This window comes from Zalophus californianus, chromosome 7 (genome assembly GCF_009762305.2).
Source record: "Zalophus californianus isolate mZalCal1 chromosome 7, mZalCal1.pri.v2, whole genome shotgun sequence".
NCBI classification, from domain to species: Eukaryota; Metazoa; Chordata; class Mammalia; order Carnivora; family Otariidae; genus Zalophus; species Zalophus californianus.
The window spans coordinates 112,022,384-112,048,530 of NC_045601.1; the positions used below are offsets into that span (position 1 = coordinate 112,022,384).

General features: G+C 39.5%; 1 protein-coding gene across 2 annotated transcripts; it reads left to right on the forward strand.

Moving 5' to 3' along the window:
- The first annotated feature begins 570 nt into the window (after positions 1–570).
- GLO1 (glyoxalase I) lies at positions 571–24,858 on the forward strand. Of its 2 annotated transcripts, none has more exons than XM_027603769.2 (6): positions 571–745; positions 15,094–15,176; positions 17,930–18,070; positions 18,897–18,964; positions 19,640–19,729; positions 22,869–24,856. In XM_027603769.2, exons 1-6 carry the CDS (start codon positions 662–664, stop codon positions 22,955–22,957), a joined length of 555 nt encoding a protein of 184 aa, XP_027459570.1. In that variant the 5' UTR covers positions 571–661; the 3' UTR covers positions 22,958–24,856. The 2 variants fall into 2 exon arrangements, with proteins under 2 accessions (XP_027459570.1, XP_027459571.1); XM_027603770.2 differs by lacking the exon at positions 571–745 and adding an exon at positions 861–1,008 and having other exon boundaries at positions 22,869–24,858.
- The last annotated feature ends 1,289 nt before the right edge of the window (positions 24,859–26,147 follow it).

Sequence of the window (26,147 nt, forward strand, 5' to 3'; positions counted from 1 at the left end):
TGCCTTAGCAAAATTAATGTAAAACATAAGTAGTGAAACCGCGACTTAAATCTCATTTGAACTTGACCAAAATCCTGCAAGGAAGCTCAGAGAGGGGTCAGTAATTACTCCATGCTTCTATAGCGAATAAATAGTAGAAGCAAAACTGGAACCTGGATTTTTTACTAAGTCAGAGTTGTTTTGAATATCCTGTACCGATTAAACTGAGAAAATACTTTTGGATCCTTACACTTTAAAAAGGATAGCTCCCAATCCTCTTTCTATCAGGTTCCAGTTTACTACCAAGTTGCAGCAGAGAGGTATGGGTGCTTCCTGAACTTTAATAGTTAAATAGAAACAAAATTAGGTCAACAAGCAATACAGACAAATCACGCTTTCCATTCAGCAAGATTTTTTTGTGTCTCCACCCCCCCCAAGTACAAGGTACCTTGGGAGTTGTAGTCTTGGGGCACAGAGTCCCGCGGCCGGAGTCGCTGACTCATTGGGACCCAATCAGCAGAGAATCAACTTGCTCTCCGCGCAGCGATTGGCTCGAGATCAGCGGCCGCCCTCCCCGCGGCGCCCTCGCGGCGTCGCGAGTTAAAGGCAGCACCCGGGCTGGGAGGAGTGTGGGTGGTTGCGGTGTTCTCCGTACTGTAGCCTGTGAAACAACAGTGCGGCCATGGCAGAACCACAGCCCGCATCCAGCGGCCTCACCGACGAGGCTGCCCTCGGTTGCTGCTCCGACCCGGATCCCAGCACTAAGGTGGGCGCAGAAACCTACTTCTCCTGAGTAGCGGCCCCGCAGGGCGCAACTGGGGCCCCTGTGGGGAGCACATCCCCGGGCTCAGCCAGGCCCGGCTTGGGCTGGGTTCGAACCCCATCCGGCCGCCGCTGCAGCTCCAGCCGCTTGGGGCTGACCAGAGTGGGCCGGGTGAAGGGCTAGTGGTGTCCAGTAGGGGATCGTGAGAGGATCCATTTCCTCGGAGACTGGGACCCTGCTTGCATTAACTTGTTTATTTTGGGACGGTAAGTGGAAGCCACGGCCAACCCCGAATCAGATCCCTTGTCTGTGGTGTGCGTGTTGCCGGGGTCAATAGTTATGGCGGGTGAGAGCAGCTTCAGAACTCCCAGTTCAGGGTCGAAGTCTCTCTCCATGCCGGCCCCTCCTAGCCTACTCTGGCTGCCGGCTTAACTCCTCCAAACTAATCGGATCTCTCCGAGTTTAACTGCGCCCCAAAGTTCGCTTTTGTTTGGTTTCTATGGTTGCTCACGGCTACACTTCTGGCCTCCATGTGCTTGGTGGCCCGCAGGAGAGATGACAGTAATCGGGAAGTTTAGATCCAAAGGGAATCTTGGAACGACCTTCTCATCGCAGCTGAGACCCAGTAAGAGGAATGTCCTGTTGCATCCCTCCAGCTCACTTAACATGTCTGCACTGAGTCAGTGTAACTCATTCAGGTGTGGTGCCTCCACGCTGGCAAGATTTGACACAGCAGCCGCTTGGGGGGTTTATTCCAGTGTACTGTCAGTGTCAGTAAACGTCTTTGTATTTTTTTCATTAGATTGGGCAATTTCTAAATTCCTTGAAGATTGAATATGTGTGGATGAGTTTTCCCCCTGCTTCAGGGTGAAGAGTCAGACATCTCTGATTGCTAAAGCCTTTGACTAGCACCGAGTACTTAGCTTAGGAAAAACAGTAGTCACTGCGAAGTTAAGGGGGAAGAAAGAAAGAAAGAACGAAATATATTTCCTCCTACACTCATTTCACTTGTATACCCTCTAATAGTATTATTATTATGTAGTATAAATACCTAGTTATTTCACATAATGTAAACTGAGTCATTCAGTATAAATTAATTTCCTAGATAACTGGGGCTTTATGTACTGGGCTATTTAAAAAAGATTTCAGAGATATCTTTATAAAATTTGTTAAATACATATTCTAGCATTTTTAATTTACACTACACATCATTGAAATTTCTCTTGGTTATGTGGAGTAATTACTTCATGAAATCAATAAGTTTTGGCCCTGCAGTACCATGTGGGGGACATAAAATGGATATGCAGTAGCAGCTGGTATACCGCCAGTGTGCCAGGCCCTGGGTTGTTGTTTGAAGTACATTACTTAATTTAATCCTCACGACAACCCTATGAAGAAGGCATAATTACCATCTCTATTTTACAAATAAGGAGACTCCAGCATAGAAGTATTGAGTAACTCGTCCAGAGAGGTTCCCACGCTCTCAACCTCCACCCTTATTCTGCTTCTGGAGTGCTGACTTCAGCAATTTTGGAACTTGACATGAAGGAGAGTAAAAAGACTTAAGTGAATTAAATTCAGCCTTATGGCTGATCACCTGCTATATATACAGAGCATGGTACATTTGGGGGATACTGGGATGAACTAGATGAGGTCTCTTCACCAAAAGGACCAACCCTAACATTGGACAGAGCTGGGATTAATGTGCTGTTGAAATTATAGAGCACTCTGGGAGCATAAGAGGTAGAAATTTTGGAAGGTAGCATCTGTGGTATGGTATATACATGGGGTATTTGACGTCTGAAGACCTACACTTGAATCCCCAGATCTGTTGTTGGCTGTAGTGATCTTAAGGGCACTGGCGCTGTGTTTGTAAAAGCAATATAAAGAGAGCTGCAAGGAGGATAAAATGTATTATTTTTCTCTAAACTATGAAAAGTGATACAGTTCAACTCTGGGGATCAGGGAGTACATCAACCAGAAGGTGGGGGTGGGCCTAGGTCTTGAAAGATGGATGGGGTTCCAAAATCATCTAGGAGACAGAGTTACGTGGGGGGGGGGGGCATTCTAGGTGGAGGAAAGATCTGAGCAAAAATATTGTGAGATGGCAGAAAGATGCAGTACAGGCATGTTCTGGAGACGTGAGTTACATGTTTTTGGTTGAAGTTCAGGTTATCTAAGCAGTGGAGCTGTGGTGGAAAAGGCTAGAATGCAAGGTTGGAGCCTCACTTTCATGGAGAGAGCTTTGAATGTCACATCTAAGGAAGCTGGATTTAAATAAGTAATAGGGAATCATTCAGCGTTTCAAAGCATTTTGTAGAGTAGATTGGAGGGATCCAGGTCTGGAGGTGATGAGGACACCTGAAAGGTTCTTCCAGAAGATGAAATAAGTGGTGGGGGCCTGGTTTGGAAAGGAGAGGGTAGTGGTGGTAGAAAGTCAACTTGCCTGTTGATCATCTGCATCTTTGTCATGAAGGGCAGGCCAAGGAATGTACAGCCACATGACATCCTGGGTAGTATTTTTGGCCATCTGTCTTCATGAGGCCAAATACTTATTTTCCCAAGTGATAATCTCCTGAAATTATTTTTTTTTACAGTCTCTGTCAGTGTCCTTTAATAATTTGGAATCCTGTCCCATCTGAATGGTAGGTGATAGGGTCAGGGAAAACTTTGAGTGTTGGTGACACTTAAGCTGAGTTTTACCAAATACAAAGGAAGTAGCTAGGTAGAATTGGGTGTAGGGGTAGGTGGAAGAGAGAATGGAAAGGAGGAAGGAAGGAGAATGGCCAGATGGATGAATGACTGTTGTAGGCAGAGAGAATCCTAGTAAGTATAAAAAGCATATGACATCAGAGAACTGATGCAGGAATTAACAGATAATATGAGACTGAAGTTGTAGGCAGTGGGAGTTGAGGGGAAGGTATGCAAGACTCATCAGGATGCTCAAAGAGAATATGAGCACCCCTCATCCCATTATGTTTGTTTTTCTCACTCTGTAAAATTTCTATTCGGTAAATATATTTATATAATATATATTTAGTATATTTGTACATGTATATAATTAAAATAAATACATATTTATAGGGGGCGCATGCTCTCTTTTTTAACTGATAAAGGTATACCAAAAACATTCAGAATGACCAGTTTAGGGGAGTGCTAACAAATGATGAAGTTGGAGAAGTATGCAATAACCCTATGTGCTTGCTTTTGGGACTTTCTTTTAAAAGCTGTGAGGCATCACTGAAGGAATGATTTTTATTTTATTTATTTATTTGAGAGAGTGTGTGCAAGGTGGGGGGGGGCAGAGGGACAGGGAGAGGGAGAGAATCCCAAGCAGACTCCCTGAGCGTGAAGTCTCACAACCCTGAGATCATGACCTGAGCCAAAACCAAGAGTCGGATGCTTAACCTATTGAGGTACCAATCCCCTGAAGGAATTTTTTTTTTTTTAATCCAGAAATTTTCACTATAGAAAGATCGCTCTGGTACTTTATGGGAAGGTCAGTGGCTTGCATCTGGGTAAGCGTGCAAGAAGCAGAAACCAGGGAGGCAAGGACAGGCATCCAGGGAGGGAGTAGTGAGGACATGAGCAAGATAGTGCTCATTAGAAAGACAAGGAGCAAGATTCCAGAGGGATTTAAGCAGTCAGGTTGATAGGACACTTGGACTGGATTCCAGAGAAGTGGGGAGGGAGAAATCTAGGAAGACTCCGGGTGTCTGACTTGGCTTGACAAGGGACTCTAGAGACACTATGCGAAGCACTTTCATGCATTATCCCATATACTTTCCAACGCAGCTCTACAGGGCTGAGAACTATAATTATTCCCATTCTAAAGATGTGAAAACTAAGGTTCTAGAAAAGTAATGATTTACTCAAGGTAATGATAGAGCCAGCATTTGAACGATATTGCCTCTGAAGAATTATTTCTCTCATACTTGTGTGTTTTCTCTCCCTCTGCATGAGATTTTAAAGGCCTCGTGATCCTGAGGGCTTCTAGGATTTTCCTGTTTCTATTATCTGTTTTAAGAGTAGTCTGTCAGGTGTGTTTCCTAATATCACAGGTAATTTTTAATTTAAAAAAATTTCCTTTGTGTCTCCTATTTCTGCCGCCTTTATCCATAGGGTGAATATACTTGAAGTACGTCTTTGGCTGTTGAGTTATAGAGGGGGAAGGAAAGAACCACATGAAACCAATTTAGATAAGATGGAATAAATGTAAAGGGAGTGGCTGAATTATTTTCAGGAACAATTTATCACATTCTGACATAGGTTGAGTCAGGCAAATAACACTGGAAGGAGGAAGATAGTGAAGAAAAAAATATATCAAACCATCTTCTACATCAACCGTGCGCTTCAGCTGTTACATAGAAAACAATTTTGTTCTCCTCAGATATGCTTGTATTTCCAAAAGGGTCTTTCACTGAAGGCGATTGTGACTTTAAAAAGTCTGGAAAAAACAAAACTTGATCCGTTTTTGTCTTATAGGAGATATGATACCTAGGGGTGAAGAGTTAAGCCCTGAACCCTTTGATGAGAATGTGACATTTGGTTAACTCTAGCTGTTTCCCAAGAAACAAAAATAGTGTTTGTTGCTTAGCAATATTGCTTATATTAAAAATAACTTGATTGGTAAATTGCATCTGGAGAGGGAGAATTATCAATACCTAATAGGAAGTCATGGCTTTGGGCTCTCCTGAATGTAGTGGCTCTTACAACTGCCCTTTGTGGAGATCCTGGAAGCTGTGCCCGTGGAATTGCTACTAGAGTTACTGGTTCCTTGGTACATAGGGCTTCTACACCAGGGTGAGTCCTGCTCCTACCCAGTGCAGATCTTCTCCCTGTACCTAAGCTGTACAGACTTCTTTAAGTACTCCTGCTGAAGAGGGAAACCTAGCCCTGCTCTGGTGGCAAACTTTTTCTGATTGAAACCCTTTCAGCCTGTGGTTGTCCTGTGAATCTGAATGATGAGTTGAAGACTCTCTGCTGGGGGTGATGGAACACTTTTGAAAATTCACTGGGAAAAAGAGTAGATGGGCTCCAAGGGGAGTTGGCCTCACTGTTATTAAGGCCAAAACACACACTTTAGGCCAAAGAAATCTTAACATTTCTGAAAATTTAGCTAATGCAAGTTTGAGACTTGTCTTGTCTGAGGACTGAAGGTGATAGAGGCCATGGAGATCCTGATCTTGATTTTGAGTAAGATGGAATATCTTAGCTCCTTGGCAACGGTTCTGGAGAAATGAGTGTCTTCATCATTAGAAAGAGACATATGGTGACCAAACATACCCCATTGTTGGGGCAATTGTATACAATCCATTTGGAGACTTTTTCTGGGAACGTGGAGTGCACATACTTTTCCCTCTTCCTCCTGCTAGGTACAGCTAAACACTCTGGACATTTTATATAAAATAACATAGGAAGACAAGTAAAGGTGGAGAGAAGAAGCAGACTAGCTAGGGGCCTTGAGACCCTAGAAGCAACATGGTGGCGAGCTTCCTGAGTTTTGTTTTTGCCTCATTTAGCCCAAACTCGGAGCTATAGAAATGTCAATGGGTGCAGACAAAATCAAACCAAACCCAATGAAAACCTGCTGTCCATTCACAGGACCCGGAAATAGGCAGTATTTCCTGATAAGGCAGGAAACTTTTAGACAATAACAGCTCTACTACAACCAAACACCACAGAAAAAACTGTGGCTTCATCCCTGCCTATGCCAACAAAGGCTGGGTGGGGAACCAAGTCTTCGCTGAACAGGTTGCAGTGAGGGGTCCACCCTCCCCCTGCCAGGGTGGGATCAGAGAAGGTTGAATAGGAGGCCACGACTTTCATCTCAACAGACAATAACCGGCTTTTCCCACTTGCTGTATTAATGGAGAAACATGGGGAACCTGAAATTCTACCCCAGCCCAGCAGTGGAAATATCTTAAGACAATTATAAATGGGAGAGGGTAAAGAGGTTTCTGTACTTCACTCAAATTGATAAAACGACACCAAGTGACTGTGATGACATGTATCATTGAATGCCTAGAGCAACCTAGAGAACGCCTAGAGAAAGCTATACAAAGAGTACATGAAGAAACGCTACGGATAAATCAAAATGAAATTATAAAAAAATGTCCCAGTAACCCACAGGAAAGCAAAGAAAAAGTTGACAGAAAACAAAACAAAAGTAAATAAAATAGCCAACTTAAGCCCTAGTATTGCAATAATTACATTAGGTATAAATACACCAATTAGAGATTAGCAGGGTGGATTTAAAAACATGCCCCAACTTACCTATGTATGAGATAATTAACAAAACATTGTGGTAATCATTTCACAACATATATGAATCAAGTCATTAGGCTGTATACTTTAAACTTATCCAGTGCTATATGTCAGTTATATCTCAGTATAACTGAAATAAAAGAAAATGAAAACATGCTTCAAATATATGCTGTCTGCGTGAAACTCACTTCAAATATAATAATAGAGGCAAGTTAAAGGGATGGAATAAGATTATTAATCAAAAGAAAGCAAGAATGGCTATATTCATACCAAATAAAGTAGACTCCAGAGCAAAGAAAATTGTCATAGGTAGAAGTATATTTATATAATGATAAAAGGATCAGTTGACCAAGAAGACACAGCAATCCTAAATGTGTGTGCACTAAAAAACAGGTGCAAAAAAATATGAAGCAAAAACTGATTTAATGGAAAGGAGAAATAGAAAAATTCACATTTGTAGTTGGAGATTTCAGTACTCCTCTCTCAACAATTGATAGTACTAGACAGAAAATTAGCAAGGATATAGACAAATTCTGCAACACCATCAGTGAACAAGATCTGATCAACCTTTAAAGAACGCCCCACCCAATAACAATACATTTTTGTTTTCAAGTGCCCATAGAATATATACCAAGACAGACCATGTCACGGGCCCCAAAACCAACTTCAACAAATTTAATATTGAAATAATATAGAGTGTATTTTTTGACCACAATAGAATCAAACTAGAAATCTGCAGAAACATAACAAGAAAATCTCCAAACACTTGGAAACTAAATAACACTCTTCTAAATAATTCGTGGATCAAGAGGAGGTCTCAAGGGAAATTAAAAAAAAAAATACATTGAATGAAAATGAGAAAGGAATCTCAGTTAAGACAGTTCTAAGAGGGAAATTTATATTACTAAATGCATACATTAGAAAAAAGTCTCAAATCAATAATTCGAGTTCCCTCCTCAAGAACCTAGAAGAAGAGCAAAATAACCCAAAAGAAGCAGAAGGAAGGAAATAATAAAAAGCAGAAATCGTTGAGATTAAAAACAAAATAGAGAAAATCAGTGAAACAAAACTGGTTCTTTGAGGGAAAAAAAACCAATAGAATTGATAAACTTGTAGTAACACTGACAAAATAAAAGAGAGGACACAGTTACAATATTAGGAATTAAATAGGGGATACCACTACAGACTGCAGACATCAGAAAGATAATAAGGGAATATTAAGAACAACTCTGTACATGTAAATTTGACAATTTACATGAAGTGGACCAATTCCTTGAAAAAACACAAACCACCATAACTTTTACCCATATGAAATAATGTGATAGCTCTATAACATGAGGAAATTGAATTCATAATTAAGAACTTTCCAAAAAAGATATCTCGAGGCCCAAATGATTTCACTGGAGAATTCTTCCAAAAATTAAAGAAAAATTAACATCAAGTCTATACAATCCCTGTAAAAGTTGAAGAGGAGGGAACACTTCCTGATTCATTTTATTTTTTTATTTTTTGTACTTTTTTTTCAAATTTTAATTTAAATTCTAGTTAACATACGTGTAATATTGTTTTTAGGAGTAGGATTTAGTTATTCATCACTTGCATATAACACCCAGTGCTCATCATAACAAGTGCTGTCCTTAATAACCATCACCCATTTAGCCCCCCACCCACCTCCCTCCATCAACCCTGTTTGTTCTCTACCTGATTCATTTTATAAAGCTAGTATTACTCCAATACCAAAAAACAGATAAAGACAGCACAAAAAAAGAAAATTACTAATATCCCTCACGAATATAGAGGTAAAAATCCTTGACAAAATATTAGCACATATAATCTAGCAATATATAAAAAAAAAATTATCATAATTAAGGGTTTATTCCAGGTATGCAAAGCCGGTTCAATATCCAAAAATCAATCAAAGTAATCCATTATATTGGAGGCTAAAGAAGAAAAATCCCATGATCATGTTAATTGATGCAAAAAAGGCATTTGACAAAATTCACCATCCATGTTTAAAGTTTTTTTTCCAGGAAAAAAAATAGGAATGGAGGGGAACTATTCAACTTGATAAAGATCATCTATAAAAAAATTTATGTTTTACTTAATGATGGTGCTTCTGCCCTAATTTGGGGGAACATGACAAGGATGTTTGTTCTTACCATTCTTACTGAATATAGTGCTAGAAGCGAGGGCAGTAAGGTAAGAAAAGGAATTAACAGTCATACAGATTGGAAGGAAGAAATAAAGCTGTCCCTATTTGCAGAGGACATGATTGTACATAGAAAATCCTAAGGAATCTACAAAAAACTCTTCTAGGACTAATAAGTGCTTTCATTGACGTCACAGGACAGAAGATAAACATAAAAAATCAATTCTATTTCTGTATACTAGCAGAAAACACATGAGCACCAAGATTAAAAATAAAATTGCTTAACAAAATTTCTTAGGTATAAATCCACCATATATAGGACTTATATGCTGAAAATTACACAGTACTGATAAAGATTTAAATAATAGAGAGACATACTATGTTCATCATTAGAAGACTCAGCATAGTAAAAATGTCAGTCCTCCACAAATTGATATACATGTTTAACACGAACTTTTTTTTCGGTAGGTAAAATTATTCTAAAACTTCTGTGAAAGGCACATAAGCTAGAATAATGAAATTTTGAAAAGAATGAAGTGGAAGGAATCAATCAGTCTCTCTGATTTTAAAACTTACTATATAGCTACAGTAGTCACTAGTTTGTGGGATCGGCAGAGAAGACACAGGTTGGTGGAACAGAATAGAGAACCCAGAAATAGACCCACACTAATATGCCCTACAGATTTTCAGCAAAGATGTGAACGCAGTTCAATGGAGAAAGGATAGGCTTTTCAACAAATTGTGCTGGAGCAACAGAACATCCATAGGTTAAAAAAAAAAAAAATTTACCCAAGTCTCATCTTAACACCAAAAAATCCATTTAGAGGTGCTCAAAGGGACCTTGACCCTTTGGTTCACATCCCTGTCCCACCTTTATAATTTTGTCAGGATGATATTGCAGACACGTAGGATGTGCACTAGAAACATCCTTGAGTGTACCATTAAAGTTTTATCAAAGTAGTTTTGAGCTAATTAAATTTGGACAATGCTCTCCTAAAGCCTGATTATTTATATTACTCTTTTTATAAAGCAAAGGAGCAAATCTTTGTTACCTAGTAGCCATCCCAGAAAACCCAAAGATAGTTTTAGGCATAAAAGACTGCTTTCATTGTCTAAATTTAAAGCATGATAAGGGAAAGACAAAGTTAAGAATTGTCTGATGAGATAGGACATGAATGTAAGTCCTACTTTTTTAAACACAAGATATATTTATTTTAAACAATATTTTAGAACCATAGCAATAAATAGTCATTTTTAGGGGTTTTTGAGGAAGGATCTTTCAGGTGTTTACCAGAAGTACAGAGAGTTGACAGAATATGTTGGTGATAAAAAGCAAACTATTAGCATAGAATAACTTGAGCATTTTATAAAAAGCAAGCCCTGCTTGTTTTTTTATATCCAAATAATATTTTTGTAGCAAAGGATTTATAAACCTGTTTTTTTATGAATAAATACTAATATCGAATATACCTTTAATTTTTTTGCCATGTATAGACTTATTTTAAGGTTAAAAATAGGATTAGAGTCTTTTTTTTTTAAAGATTTTATTTATTGACAGAGCGAGCACAAGTGTGCGCACAAGCAGGGGGAGCAGCAGGGGGAAGCAGACTCCCCGCTGAGCAGGGAGCCCGACATGGGGCTTGACATGGGGCTCCATCCCAGGACGCTGGGATCATGACCTGAGCTGAAGGCAGACGCTTAACCGACTGAGCCACCCAGGCGCCCTAGAGTGTGTATTTCATCTACATTTACTTGGAAATAATGTGTTATTATATTGAGTCTTCTCAGTTGGAACAGTGCTGTATTTTCCTTTTTTTTCTCTTTTTTTTTTAAAGATTTTATTTATTTATTTGACAGAGACACAGCGAGAGAGGGAACACAAGCAGGGGGAGTGGGAGAGGGAGAAGCAGGCTTCCCGCAGAGCAGGGAGCCCGATGCGGGGCTCAATCCCAGGACCCTGGGATCATGACATGAGCTGAAGGCAGACGCTTAATGACTGAGCCACCCAGGCACCCCAATTTTTTCTCTTTTTTTTTTAAACTATTTTTCCAGCTTTATTGAGATATAATCAACACATAACAATGTATAAGTTTAGGGTGTACAACGTGTTGATTTGTTACACATATACTGCAAAATGACTACCACAGTAAGGTTAGTAAATGTGTTGATCACCTTACATAGTTACTTTTTTATGTGTATGTGCTGACAGCTTTTAGGTTCTGCTGTCTTAAAAAATCTGCTCTCTTAACTCAAGTATACATACAATACAGTATTGTTAACTATGTATAGGCTTTTTTTTAAAGATTTTATTTATTTCTTTGACAGAGAGAGAGCACAAGCAGGGGGAGCAGCAGAGGGGGAGGGAGAAGCAGACTCCCCACTGAGCAGGGAGCCCGATGCGGGGCTCGATCCCAGGACTCTGGGATCATGACCTGAGCCGAAGTCAGATGCTTAACAGACTGAGCCACCCAGGTGCCCCACTATGTATAGACTTTTAAAGGTTCATTTTAATATTCATTTATATATATGTAGTTTTAGTATGTAGCTATGTTATTGTAGATAATAAAATTAAAGGCTTAGCATTACTTTTAAGATGTAATTAATCTGAATAGCATATTAAATAAACCATACATATATATCTTTTTAAACTTAATATACCATGTGAATGCCCCCTGCCATTTAATATACCTCTAAAGCAGCATTTTAAATGTATTCAAAATACTCTATTATGCCTGTGTCATTATTTATCTATTTCTTCGTTGTTAGAGGCAGTTTAGCCAAGGTGGTTGAAAGCAAGGACTTTGGAACCAAACTGCTTTTTCTCTTACACTCTCTCAGCAGTAAAATGGGGGTGGTAATGATACATATCTCATAGGGTTGTTGTGAAGAATGTACGAGTTGATTTCTGTAAATCATTTGGAGCAGTGTCTGGCATGCAGTTATTATGTAAGTGTAATGATTTTTTTTTTTTTGCAGTAATGTTGAATGCAGCTTGATTGGAAAGAAAAATCATAGTGAAAGTTCATTTACTCATTCAACAAATATTCATTGGGTATCTACTCTGTGCCAGATTCTGTTCTGAGGTGCATCGGTAAACAAAACAAACACCCCTGTCCTTATGGAGTTTATATGCTAATAGGGAAAGAAAAATAATGAAAGATAAATACAGTAAATAGCATATTGAAAGGTGACAAGTACTATGGAAAAAGAAAATGAAGAAAAGGGTAAGTGAAGAGTTATGGTGGTTAGTGAAGGCCTCATTGGGAAGATGACATTTGAGCAAAGTTAAAAAGTTTAGAAGTGGCTGTTGGGGAGGGGCGCCTGGCTGGCTCAGTCGGTAGAGCCTGCAACTCTTGATCTCAGGGTCATGAGTTCAAGCCTCACATTGGGTGTGGAGCCTACTTCTAAATAAAGATTAAAAAGAAAAAAAGTGGCTCTGGGCAAAGAGCCTTCTAGCAGAGGCCCTTAGTGAGTTGCTGAAGACTGCAGTGGAGCTGAGTGAGTAGGCGAGAGGAGGGTGAGCGAGCTAATGGGGGCCAACCATAGAGGGCCATTGTAGGGACTTCGGCTTTGACTCTGAGTGAAATGGGGAGCCTTCCAGGGTTTTTGAGCAGAAGAGTGATCTGAAATAACTTTAAAAGATTTCCCCAAGAATAGATTGTAAGGGACAAGGTGAGAGAGGCGTACCAGCCAGACTGGGTGGGAGGTGGGGTAGCTGGGATCAGGGTGCTAGCAGAGGTGGTGAGAAGTGTAGAGTCAAAGAATTTAGGGAAATTAGCTTTCTTGTGTCCAAAAAAGGACAGTTTTGTGCTGATAGAATTGACAACTAATAGCTTAATGGTGAGTGAGGGGACAAAAAAACTCATTAAAAGAGTAAAATAAAAACAGGAGTTCCAGGGACCATCTCAATACAGGGACAAGTAGTAGTGAATGTAAATAATATAGGAACTCCTATATTACATTGTAAGACGACAGTCCATGTTTATAGAAATGTCCCCAAGTCATCAAAATAAGTAAATTCCGCACGTTTTTAAAAGCAGATAGGTACATAGCTGAAGTTTTGTGTATGCAACAGTAACTAATATTTTTCGGATAGTTTTAATCATTTGGTAAACCTGTGTGTATAGATTCCACCTACCTGACCAAAGTTCAAACAGTGTCTTGTTTTAATCTGTGCTAAACAAGAATATGAAGTGGAATTGTTTTTTTGCTGCATTTTGATCTCCCTTCATTGCAATCACAGAGTGACTTTGTACGTTTTTTTCCAGTTTTGTCCAGTGGGGAAAACCAAGGCCTTGTTGTGAGCTCCAGGCCACTACCTGGATGTCAGGAACTGATTTTCCCTTTTTCAGCTGCTTGCTGAAACTGAGACCTTTAGGAGTTCAGCACCTGCCAGAGGAAAGCAATCCAAGCATTCTAGAAACATAATTTCCAAGCCAACTGCCTTATATGTGATGATAAGCTGTGAATGAAGAATCAAATTATTATATTCATTAAGATCTACTTATTAAGATAAAGTAGTTCTTAGGCTAGTTTTGTTTTAAATGAGGATTTTAATGCTTAAGAGTTCATTTTGGTCACTTAAAAATTTAACAAAATAGGGATGCCTGGGTGGCGCCGTTCGTTAAGCGTCTGCCTTCGGCTCAGGTCATGATCCCAGAGTCCTGGGATCGAGTCCCGCATCGGGCTCCTTGCTGAGCGGGGAGCCTGCTTCTCCCTCTTCCTGCTGCTTCCCCTGCTTGTGCTTTCTCTCTCTCTCTCTCTGATAAATAAATAAATAAAATCTTAAAAAAAATTAACAAAATAGAAAAACACTTCCTAATGATGCTGAATGAGTAAAAATACATTTGTATTTTATATGATATGAGTTATAGGGGAGAGATGTCTATGTGTCTGCAAAGGGAGAGTTCAGAATTTTCAGGCCTGTTTTGTCAACCTGTGGGTATAACAGGAAAAAAATCTGTTAGGAAGCATAAATGTAGTTAATGGACTCACGGTTTGGAAGGCATCTATGGTAGAAAGAGACCTGAACTTAGAATCAGAAGGCTGGGACAATTTAATCACCTTGGGTGATCTATAAAATGGGGCCATTAATACCTGTAGATAATAATACTTCATGGTTACTGTACCGAATGAAGGCAAAGTATTATTACCAATGCCATTAAGAATCTTAACTCCATGAATTGAAATAGTCTACCTTTTTCTCAGTGAAGTCAAGCCTTTTGTTTCCTGATTTGTGAATTGGACAGTTTCACAATGGTTTTAGAGACAGTAACTTCTTACCCTTTTAGTTATTTAGAGTCTAGGATCTTGTGAGTAACTTCTTGCTATGGTTACCAATAAATAGTTCTGGAAAGGCATTTATGCATTCATTTTACACATTTTACAGTAGTTGTATTCTTTATTTGTAACATCACTATCTCATTTTGGGTCATCCAAAAGCGGACTGGATATAAGGATTTGGTTGTAAGTAGTTTATTTGGGGAGGGTAGTCAGAGAAAGTTCTGTGGAGTGGGGAATGGAGGCAATAAAAAGTATGTAGAAGTGGATTACCCCTTAGAGCAACTGGCTTTAATCCTGCAGGGAAGTCTCTGAGAGACTGTGGAACATGCTGTAGAATTGTCCCACTAAGGGGCCAGGGGAGCCAGGTTTTTTATCCACTGTTGGTTGAGGGTCATTTGGAGGGTGTGAACTCCCTGGCACTTTGGGCCTGCCCCACACCGGGGCCTGCTCCTGTGACTAGGAAACATCCTTGGGCAGACAGCTGTAGGCAGTGTAAGTGGTAGGTTGGGGGGCCAGGTAAGGCTGAGGGGACAAAGTTGCTTTCTTCTGAAACATTGTGTTACAAAGACCATATCCTGCAATAGAAAGCACAATTAATGTTGCTAACAAGTGGCAGACATCACACCTGTTAATAGGCACTGTTTCTCCTTAGGATTTTCTGTTGCAGCAGACCATGCTACGAATTAAGGATCCTAAGAAGTCATTGGATTTTTATACTAGAGTTCTTGGAATGACGTAAGTAAACTATTTATTGGTGCCTGTAATGGTTAAACGCATAGCTTTGCAAATATAGGGAATGTTTCCAGATCCATTTAAAAAAATGGATTAAACTTTCTTCAAAAAAATCACAGAAGTCCTTTTGGCCCAGCATCTGGGATTAAGGCTCGCTGGCTGAGCACTTGGGTGTTCTCTTCCTCCCTTCTCTCTCAGAGCTGTTTAATCCTTAATGTGTTCAAATCCTTTTAATATTATGTCCTCTTCTTTACTTTGGAAAAGATACAGTTATAAAGATGTATTACTTAGAAATGAATGAGTTTACCTGAAATTGGCCATCTGTCTCATTTTTTATAGGGTGTATTCTCTTTTGCTGAACAGGTGATATCCACTGATCTTGTAATCCTTAAAGCATATTTGTTTATTTTTTATTTGTTTCCCTGAATAACATGAGGGGGTTTTGTTTGTTTCTGACAAGATAGATACATAAAGAATAAAATGATTTTATTTATTTATTTATTTATTTATTAAGATTTTATTTATTTATTGACAGAGAGAGACACAGCGAGAGAGCGAACACAAGCAGGGGGAGTGGGAGAGGGAGAAGCAGGCTTCCCGCGGAGCAGGGAGCCCGATGCAGGGCTCGATCCCAGGACCCTGGGATCATGACCCGAGCCGAAGGCAGACGCTCAACGACTGAGCCACCCAGGCGCCCCAAAATTAAGTGATTTTAAATTGACTGCCTGGATAACCTCCATTGACATTGAGAGAAAAATTCAAGTAATACAGTATATGTTTGTTTAGAAAATCTGACCAGTTCAGAAAAATACAAAATAAAAAGTGGCCGCCTCCCTTTCCCAGTCCTTGTCCCCAAAGATAACTGCTGTTAACAGTTTCTTACAGTTTTTTCCAGAAAAAGCAGTTTAGCAAATGTTTACAGCATATTTAAAAGACAGAGTGAAAAACAAATACATTGTGGGGTACCTGGGTGGCTTAGGTCGTTAAGCGACTGCCTTCAGCTCAGGTCATGATCCCAGGGTCCTGGGATCTAGCCCTGCATCGGGCTCCCTGCTCGGCAGGAAGCCTGCTTCTCCCTCTCCCACTCCCCCTGCTTGTGTTCCCTCGCTGACTGTGTGTCTCTCTCTCAAATAAATAAATAAAATCTTAAAGAAAAAAACCCAAAAAACAAATACATTGAACACTCGGTATTTGCCAGGCACCTTACATATTTTTCATTCAGCCTCCACAGTAGCTCATGAAATAGGTTTATTCCCCATTTTACAGATGAAGGAAGAAACCAAAGTTTAAAGACATTAAGTTTCTGGGATCTGATTGACTCCAGTGTTGACCTTGTTATTTCAAGAGCCCCCAAACAGGGTACAACCTGACATTATACTGAAAGATAACACTCGCTGAGAAAAGCATGTTACAACAGGTTCATTTGCTCCAGTTCCCACCAGATTGGCATGTAAGGCTTGTGCAGTCTGCTTTAGTAGGTGCAGAGATAGGTTTTCATGGCTGGAGTATTTGAGGTGTTCGATCCTTTATTATAAACATGTTAGGGTAAATCTTACTTGTGGTAAGTCAGTGCTGGTCTCAGTGGGCCAAGGTGTATTACATAGCGGTGATAGTTAAAAGATCTGAAATAGAGCTGAGAAACTTTCCATTTGCTAGGTAGGTTTCAGCTAGTCTCTTATTATGAATAAGTCATCTTTGGCATTTAGTCCTCATTAATCTAAATAAAACCGTATTGTGTCCATCCTCATTTCTACCCTACTCTTTGCAAAATAATTTAAATTCACTTTATAGGGCATGACTTCAACTATTTTGGGGGGGGAGGGGCAGAGGGAGAGGGAGAGAGAGAGAATCTTAAGCAGGCTCCATGTCTAGTGTGGAGCCCCATGCAGGGCTCGATCTCCTGACCCTGAGATCATGACCTGAGCTGAAATCAAGAGTTGGACGCTTGACTGAGCCACCCAGGCACCTCTTCAACTATCTTTTTTTAAAACTTTAGGATTGGTAATTCATTCACTCTTTGTCTCTTCTCAGTCTCTCTCCATTTCCACTGGCTCTTTTCCCTCAACCTACAGACAAGCTGAAACCTTTATTCTAGCATAATTCTTGCCCTTTTTCCATTATCACCCATTGTCTATATAGGTCAACCGTGCTTGCTCACCTCCCCTTGTCTCCATCAGGGTGGTCCACCTTCTGCTGCCCCATGCTGCTAAAACTGCCCTCAGGACCTTTCCATATCTAGTCACCTGTTCACAGTCTTAATGCTGTGTAACCTTTCTGCGGTATCTCATATGGTTAACCACTGTATCGTTGACATTCACATCTTCTGGGATATTCATCTGTCTATCCTCACTTTCTTTTCCTAGGAGTTTTGGCATAGTATGATATTTTATTTAACTGAATGTCATATATCTGAAAGAACAATAAGGTAATGCATTGTATTTTTCACCAAAAATGGACAGAATTTTCTTCTGAAGATACTTTTGCCATTTATAAACAAGTACCATAATTCCAGCTAAATTTCATTATGTTTGAAGAATTATAAGTTTGTTTTGTAAAAATTTTTTATTTAACTGATATTTACAGTTGAATAGGTTTTTTTCAATGAGATATTTTCACCAATTTCCCCCTGCTTTTCCTAGTAAATAGGCTCATATTCTTAGAACTTGAATATTGTCATGTTGATTTTAATATGAATATGTTTTAATAAAACAACCTTTCCTGTTGTTAATTGATTACAGCTTGTTGTTTAATTTCAGGCTACTCCAAAAATTAGATTTTCCCACTATGAAATTCTCACTGTATTTCTTGGCTTATGAGGAAAAAAATGACATCCCAAAAGATAAAGATGAAAAAGTAGCATGGGTATTCTCCAGGAAAGCTACCCTTGAACTGACACAGTGAGTATCAGTTTTTATCTTTCTGTACAGTCTACATTTTTATAAATCTTTTTTCCTTACTTACAAGCTTAATTGTCTACCTAATCACTTTGCATTTGTACCAGCTTGAGTCTTTTATGATGGATTTTTGGTCTTTGGTACTGTTCTGGTGCATAGTTGGGGGCAAGTGAGATCATTATCTTTTGGATAGAGAATATAAGTAAGACAGAATTGGCCAGATAACTCCAAACAATAGCTAATGAATTTAGACACTACTAGAACTAAGGTCTTCATAATTCCAGCATTTTAGGAATGTTGTTTTTATTCTTTATGTTGTTTCTGTGTCCTTTGGAACAACTAACAAAAGAGCATTTATTGCAGGGTGTGTGATTTTAGTGTGTCCCTGATTCAGAACAGCTCTGGAATTAGACAGACCTAGACATGAGTGTTGGCTCTGATAACTCCGTGACCCTGAACGTGTTCTGTCACCCCCTTAAGTGGCAGTCTCCTTCATGAAATGGAGACTCAAATCTTAGCCCATGGAGCTGTTTGGAAGATTTAATGAGATCCTCAAACAAATAAATATCCTCTATAAAGTACAATAAATGACAGTTGCTACTATTATCGTTATTGTTATCCAGATGCCTGGTTTTATCTCCTTAAGTCTAATTAAAATCATATTTTATGCATTTGCCTTTTCTATAGTTGAAACCTTAATTTTACAGTGGCAAAGATGAAACCAAGTATATGAAGTTACATACATACATGCCAAGATTTCAAAGAGATTATTGCTGTAGAGTATCTGTTCTACAGGTCACTTGTAATGCTCTTTTCCCTCCTTTTGTAGCAATTGGGGCACGGAAGATGATGAGACCCAGAGTTACCACAGTGGCAACTCAGACCCTCGAGGATTTGGTATGTTGGCCTGTTCCTATGTAGTATACATGGATTTGTATGATTTGTGCATTGGGTACTTATTAAGAATAATCAACTTCTTAGGAGTATAGCTGTTTTAATTTTCCATGAAAAATTTGATTTAGGAGTTAATGTCATAGTATCCATCTAAACCCTACATTTACTCTCTTACAATGATTTCACTTTTCAGTATCAGTATTATATTTCCAGTAGACCTTTTAATTAAAAAAAAAAAGCTGTGGTTGATAATAACCCCCCATTTCTGCTAGCATACACTTCTGTCCTGATTTAGAACCTCTCAATCAAGATGACAGGATTGCAGGCTTAAATTGGCTGCTATATAGTCAGTGGCCACAACAAACCTGTTAAGTATGAGTAAATGATTACTTTTTCTTGGTAGTTATTCTTAACCGATTGAACTATACATGAGCCCAATATTGGGCTTATTTTAAATAATTTATAACTCAGAGCTACTAATTAGCTTATTATACGCAGCCAGTTAGACTTAGATTCTTGTTCTTTAATACAAGTTTTGAACTTACTTGATTCAGTCACTTTTCAGGTGCCTTAATGTTTTGAAATAAACTAGTTTTGGAAGCTAATTGTGGCCCTTGGATACCCTGCAGTAATTATTTCTTCCTTCTGTCTGCCTTGTTTTGGGGGTGGCCACCTAAGGTCACATTGGAATCGCTGTTCCTGATGTACATGGTGCTTGTAAAAGATTTGAAGAGCTGGGAGTCAAATTTGTGAAGAAACCTGACGATGGTGAGTCTGCTGCTTGCTTTCTCCCGGCTTCTCTTCAGTTACATAACATTTACGAAACAACCACAGAGGCTACTGTTGTAGTCAGTCCCTCTGGTTGCAGTAACTTTGAAGAAATCCACTTCAGTCAGCATAAGGAAAACAGAGGAATGGAAAAATACCCAGGTATCTTAGGGAACTTAAGACAGCAAGTTAGGGCTGCTTGACAAGGGACTAGACGCAGAGTCTGGAGAGCCATCAAAAACCTAGGCTCTCTCCCCACCCTTTGACCTTACCATATTCTCTCACTGGCCACTGGTTTTCACTATTTCAGGGTGTATCTAGCCACCCCAAAATAAGTTCCTTAAAGCCTATGTTATCTGATTTTAATATAATGGCATCACATCTCCTTAGTTAATAAATGGCTGGTCTCTGATATTTATTCTTCTACAACCTTTGCATGTCCTTATGTTTTAGGTGTATGTCTAGAAATAGTGTATATATCTAGATTTTGTTGGATTTACATGTATTATAATTATTCTACTTAGATCTGTTTCTGCCAGCATATTATTTCAATTTTTATTTGAAACATTTCACATTTTATTTTAATCCTTTTCTTTTTTTCAATTAAGAGATTTGATATCCAGATACCCTCCCAGACCGGGATATTACTGATTAATTTTTCCTTTTTCTTTCGCCTTGGCTTTATTTTATTTTTTATTTTTAAGTTATCTCTACACCCAACCTGGGGCTCAAACTTACAATCCCGAGTCAAGAGTTGCATGTTCTATTAACTGAGCCAGCCAGGTGCCCCCTGGCCTTGGCTTTTTTTTTTTTTCTTTAATATATATATATATATTGCATATATATCTTGCAGCATCTTTTGGGTTTTTCTGTCCTTCTATTAAGTATCTCAACCAAAACTGTTCTCAGAGGGTTTTTTGTGAGGCAAAACTTTTGAGACTTTGTATGCCTCAGACCCATATCTTTGTATATGAATGGCAGTTTTGTTGAATATAAAATCTTAGGTTTATTCTCCTTTGATCTTGAAAATACAATTCCATGGTCTTATTTTTCTATCCGGTGTTGCTATCGAAAAATCTGCTGATTCAGGTTATCTTCTGTTTTGTTCTGGAAGCTTTTGGTACATTTGTTATTTCTTTGTTCTTTGTAGATTTCCTCACACTAGCATGCCAATTAGCTAATTTTTCCTCAAATGTATCTGTTCTGTTAGTCATCTTTTGTGTTATCTATTGTATTCTTAATTTCAGCTATTATAATTTTGATCCCTAGTTTTTGCTCAGTTCCTTAAATATTTTCTTGTTCTTGTTTCATATTGGTTATAGTTCATACTATTCATCACTTTTACATGTTTTAATAGGTCTTGGTCTGTTGGTTTAATATTTTGTTCTTCTGTTTGAATCTATAATCCGTTTGTTTTATGGTTACGTTCCTCAAATTCTTGTTACTTTGAGGAGTTGTTGTCATTGCAACTCTTACTATTCCGGTGCATCAGGCAGTGTGAAAGGGGGGGAGGTTAGATCCCAGTCTTTAACAGCCCCCATGCTCTCAGGAAGATGGGTCAGGCAGAGATCCCTGGGCCCCTGAAAACGAGAGTTAAACACCTTGCATTCTGCAGAACAGCTCTTCCGTCACATCTTCGTCCCCTCTGTCCCTCAGAGAGAAGGAGTCTTCGTAGGAGACACTTCCTTCTGAGATGCTCATTCCCTAACCCTGATTGTGTGGAAGGTGAAGGCTGGGAAGATCGGTTGGTTCTCACCTGTTTTTGTCAGTTCCTCACAGGCATAAGACTTCTGTACTGCCCTCATTTACTCTTGAGGACATCGGAACTAGTCGTGTGAACCCCCCCCAGTGTGGGGGCAGGAGCTGATGCCCAAGGCACTGGGAGGAGCAAGACCCAAAGTAACAAATCCCCTTCTGTTTATTCTCCCACAGCCATGATGGACTGCCTTCTGGTCCACGCCCAAACTACCCATTTCCATACGGACCAGGTTAAAACAGTCACCCCATCCCTTCTTCTTCCTTTCCCCAGTCATCACCCCAGTTCTCACTTTTTTTTTTTTTTCATTTTCCATATATGTTCCTCTGGGGTTGATCTTGGGGAAAAGAGCCAAAGAGAGATAGGAGTCAAACTAATTTAGCATCTTGGTCCCAAAATAGATTGCTGAGGTCACATTTTTCCATTTAAGCAAACAACTCTACTACTAGACCTACTAGCCTCTCAATCCCAGTTGTGAATTCCTGGGAGAAAGACTGACAGACAGCTTGAGTGACCTAGAATAGTGTTTGAAGAGTTCATTATGACCCAAGCCTCTGGGTCTTTTGGCTGTGTGGGTATGCCATGCTACCTGCTCGAACACCTCCCTATTCTCTTTTCCTGTTTAAAGTAAGATAGCCTTGGGGTGCCTGGGTGGCTCAGTCAGTTAAGCATCTGACTTGGTTTTGCCTCAGGTCATGATCTCAGAGTCCTGGGATCAAGCCCTGCATCAGGCTCCGTGCTTAGCATGGAGTCTGCTTGAGATTCTCTCCCTCTCCCTCTGCCCCTCCCCCTGCTTGCACACACTCTCTTTCTCTCAAATAATAAATAAAATCTTAAAAAAATAAAATAAGACAAGCTCTATGACTACTCAACAGGTAGCATGAAATGCATCATGAAGGTGAAGTAAAAATCTGATGCCTATAACTGCAGCCAGTTACAGAGTTTATTTCAGGAGAGCTGGTTCCTAGCTATGTGTAGAAGATACGTGTTAGTCATTCAGAAAAGCATGCCTTTGGGCAACACTGACAATAGAATTGTCTAAAGTTAAAATTATAAACAAAATAATGTACTTTGTCAAAATGCAAATTAACAATTGGATTAATAAAAAATATTAATTTTAGGGGCGCCTGGGTGCCTCAGTTGTTAAGCATCTGCCTTCGGCTCAGGTCATGATCCCAGGGTCCTGGGATCGAGCCCTGCATTGGGCTCCCTGCTCCGCAGGAAGCCTGCTTCTCCCTCTTCCATTCCCCCTGCTTATGTTCCCTCTCTCGCTGTGTCTCTGTCAAATAAATAAAATCTTTAAAATATATATATACTAATATATATATTAATTTTAAATTTTTAAAAAGTCTCTTTTATAATGAAATTCATTTCATCTTACAGGTAAAATGAAAGGCCTGGCATTTATCCAAGATCCCGATGGCTACTGGATTGAAATTTTGAATCCTAACAAAATGACAACTATTATTTAGTTCTGTGAGAATACTGCTTTGCAATTTCAGTGAAGACCTTGTGGGAGGTAAAAAAGGAAATGGTGTGATTCAGGACATTCAGATAACAGAAACATCTAGGACTGAAGAATCATTGTCCCAATTTAAGATTATTCTGAAGTCCACTCCCCTTTCCTAGTTCAGCTATGTTTTTCACCTAACTGTTCAGTCATTGTGATTTTAAAGTAGTGCTTTGTCTTAGGTCCTTGAATTTAGTTAAAAAACTTTACTTTTTAAGGTAATAATTAGAACAGTTCCCTTCAGAGGCTGCATTTGCCTTCTTTCTCCTAAATATGATTTCTCTACAAGTCTGCCTTTGAATCATCATTCTCAAAAAAAAAAAAAAAATTAACAAGTTTTTGTTGTGGTTACCTTCGGGGTTTCAATTCCTCAGAAATAACTTTTCCCAATGAAAAGTAAAGAACACTGAACAAAAATGAAACCTCGTGTATACTTCAAATAGTATAAAGTGTTTATTTTACAAAAGAAAAGCAAGTCAGAATCAGACTGACAAGGATGTTGACAGCAAAACTAATTTCTTCTTACTTACAAAGTACTTTCAAAGTTCAAGGACTAACCTCTTTATTTGGGGATGTGGCGGTGGATGGGAAGAATATTTACTGGGTATACAGACACTGGGCTAGGCTGTCACATACTGTATCTCATTTAATCCTCCCAGCTATCCTCTATCCTGTGAGAGAGAAGGCAGACTAGACATGTAAAATAACTTTAATGCATTGAGGCAATATAAATAGGCTCAAGTACTTGAGATCTGATTCTCATTTTTAGTATTTAGATTGCACTTCAAAAATGAGTACCTCACAAGCCCTCCTCCACTCGCCTCTGCTGTGAAACCTTTTGGCGAGTTCGAACGTTGTCCTCTCAGACGTAGGGCCTGAGCACTGCGGAGAGGGAAGGAACAGCAGAGGAAGTCTGTAGCACACAACTGTTCTGGGGACACCTGCTCATTCCTGGGCAAGCCGTGCCTGTGTCACTCGTGAAGAGCCCCTACCCCAAGGTCTTCCTGATGCCAGGATTCATTTAGGATAAATGATGTTCAGTGATAACATTACTTAATTATCAGGAATCACCTCAATGGTCTTCCTTGCCATGATTGATATTTGATGGGTTTTAAAAAAATCAAACTGATTTTGACAATCTCATGGCCCAGAGAAATAACATCCAGTTTGTGGTTTGCCTAACATTTAGATTTTCGGAAGACCTTTGGGTAGATTGTGTCGACGGTGCTTACACTGCTAGAAGCACTTGACATTTCCTTTTTGGATAGAACAGACTATGTGAGCAATTCAGACAAATAGCAGTACTTACACATGGAAATAAAATAAAATTTCAAATAAGACTGTTTCATTTGTGAACTGTCCAGCATATTCTTTTTAAAAGAGCCTGAAATGGGGCGCCTGGGTGGCTCAGTCGGTTGGGCATCCGACTCTTGGTTTCAGCTCAGGTCCTGATCTCCTGGGTCCTGGATTGAGCCCCGAGTCACCTCCGCACTCAGCACGGAGTCTGCTTGAGGATTCTCTCCCTCTGCCCCTCCCTCCCACTCATCTATTTATCTAGAATAGATAAATCTTTTAAAAAAAAACAAAAACCTGCAATGATTTGAAAGGGCTTGCAGGCTCGTTCTGAACCAGGAAGCTGTAATTCTGTCTGTCCTGCAAAACAGATAGTTTCTATGGATAAGGAAGTGTGGAAAAAGGGGAAAGAGTAAATAGGGATAAAGGAATGTGGTAGAAAAAGTACAAAGAAGAAAAACCAAATATCAAAAGGTGAGTTGTGGGAACCAGTGAAGACCAAGTTCACATGTTAGGTACTAGAATTATCAAGTGGGAGGGTGATTAGATTCATAGATATTTAAACCTGGGGGGGGTGGGAGGGATGGGGTGGCTGGGTGATAGACATTGGGGAGGTTATGTGCTATGGTGGGCGCTGTGAATTGTGCAAGACTGTTGAATCACAGATCTGTACCTCTGAAACAAATAATGCAATATATGTTAAGAAAAAAAAAGGAGGGGAAGAATGAAGGGGAGTAAATCGGAGGGGGAGACGCACCATGAGAGAGGATGGACTCTGAAAAACAAACTGAGGGTTCTAGAGGGGAGGGGGGGTCGGGGGATGGGTTAGCCTGATGATGGGTATTAAAGAGGGCACATTCTGCGTGGAGAACTGGGTGTTATGCACAAACAATGAATCATGGAACACTACATCAAAAACTAATGATGTATGGTGATTAACATAACAATAAAAATTTTTAAAAAAACTAATGATGTAATGTATGGTGATTAACGTAACAAAAATTTAAAGAAAAAAATGAAAAAAAACCCATAGATATTTAAACCTTATTTCTATGGAAAAAAAAGCTTTCTCTACTTGCTAAGTAAAACTTGTCAAAAGGCCTTGCTTATTCCTTAAATTCATCTCTGTGTGCATTGAAACGATGTATATTGTATCACCAGGCGAAGGATTGGGACAAATCACTTATTTCCCAATTAACTTATTTAGAAGTGGTGATATGAAAGAGTGTAGTAGAGCACAAGGTTTTCTTGTTTTCTATGACTGGACCACAAGACTGTGGGGCTTACTGTTCATGTAGAAGCAGTCTCCTGTGAGCCCTTCACAGCTAAGCCTGGGACTCAGTTACAATACAGTGGTTTGAATGAGGTGCCGATGGCTGAGAGAGAATTACTGTGGCTTCCCTACATCGCCTTCTGAGCAGGATTGCATGCACAGTGTGTACATGTATTCCTCAGCAACACAACTGCTTGTGAAATGGGTTATATTAGGATGCTTGCTGCTGGTCGTGAGAAAAGACCCAACTCTGGATTCATAGAGGGTTCAGAGATACCAAGAACCCTGCTTTCCTTCCTTCCTTCCCAACCTGTCATTCTCAGCATTTTCTTTCTGAGCTAATAATATTCATGATCAGAGATGCCTACCATGATTCCAGGTGTTATGTATAATCCAACGGTGTCCAGTGAAAGAACTTTTGTTCCTCTTGTGCCTTTAGTGACTATAAAACCTTAACCAGAGCTCCTCAGCAGAGTCCCCCTCGTATCTTGACTACGTCTGGCTCACTTGCCTGTGTCTAATCACTGGCACAGGGAATGGGACCACTCTGGCTTAGAGGGGTCATATTTACTCCAGTTGCCTACAG

Excerpts from the sequence above, each read along its gene's own strand:
- GLO1 (XM_027603769.2), top strand. The coding sequence starts at position 662 with ATGGCAGAACCACAGCCCGCATCCAGCGGCCTCACCGACGAGGCTGCC. Across the intron at positions 746-15,093 it reads ACCCGGATCCCAGCACTAAG|GATTTTCTGTTGCAGCAGAC; the intron begins GTGGGCGCAGAA and ends GTTTCTCCTTAG. Across the intron at positions 18,965-19,639 it reads CTCAGACCCTCGAGGATTTG|GTCACATTGGAATCGCTGTT; the intron begins GTATGTTGGCCT and ends TGGCCACCTAAG.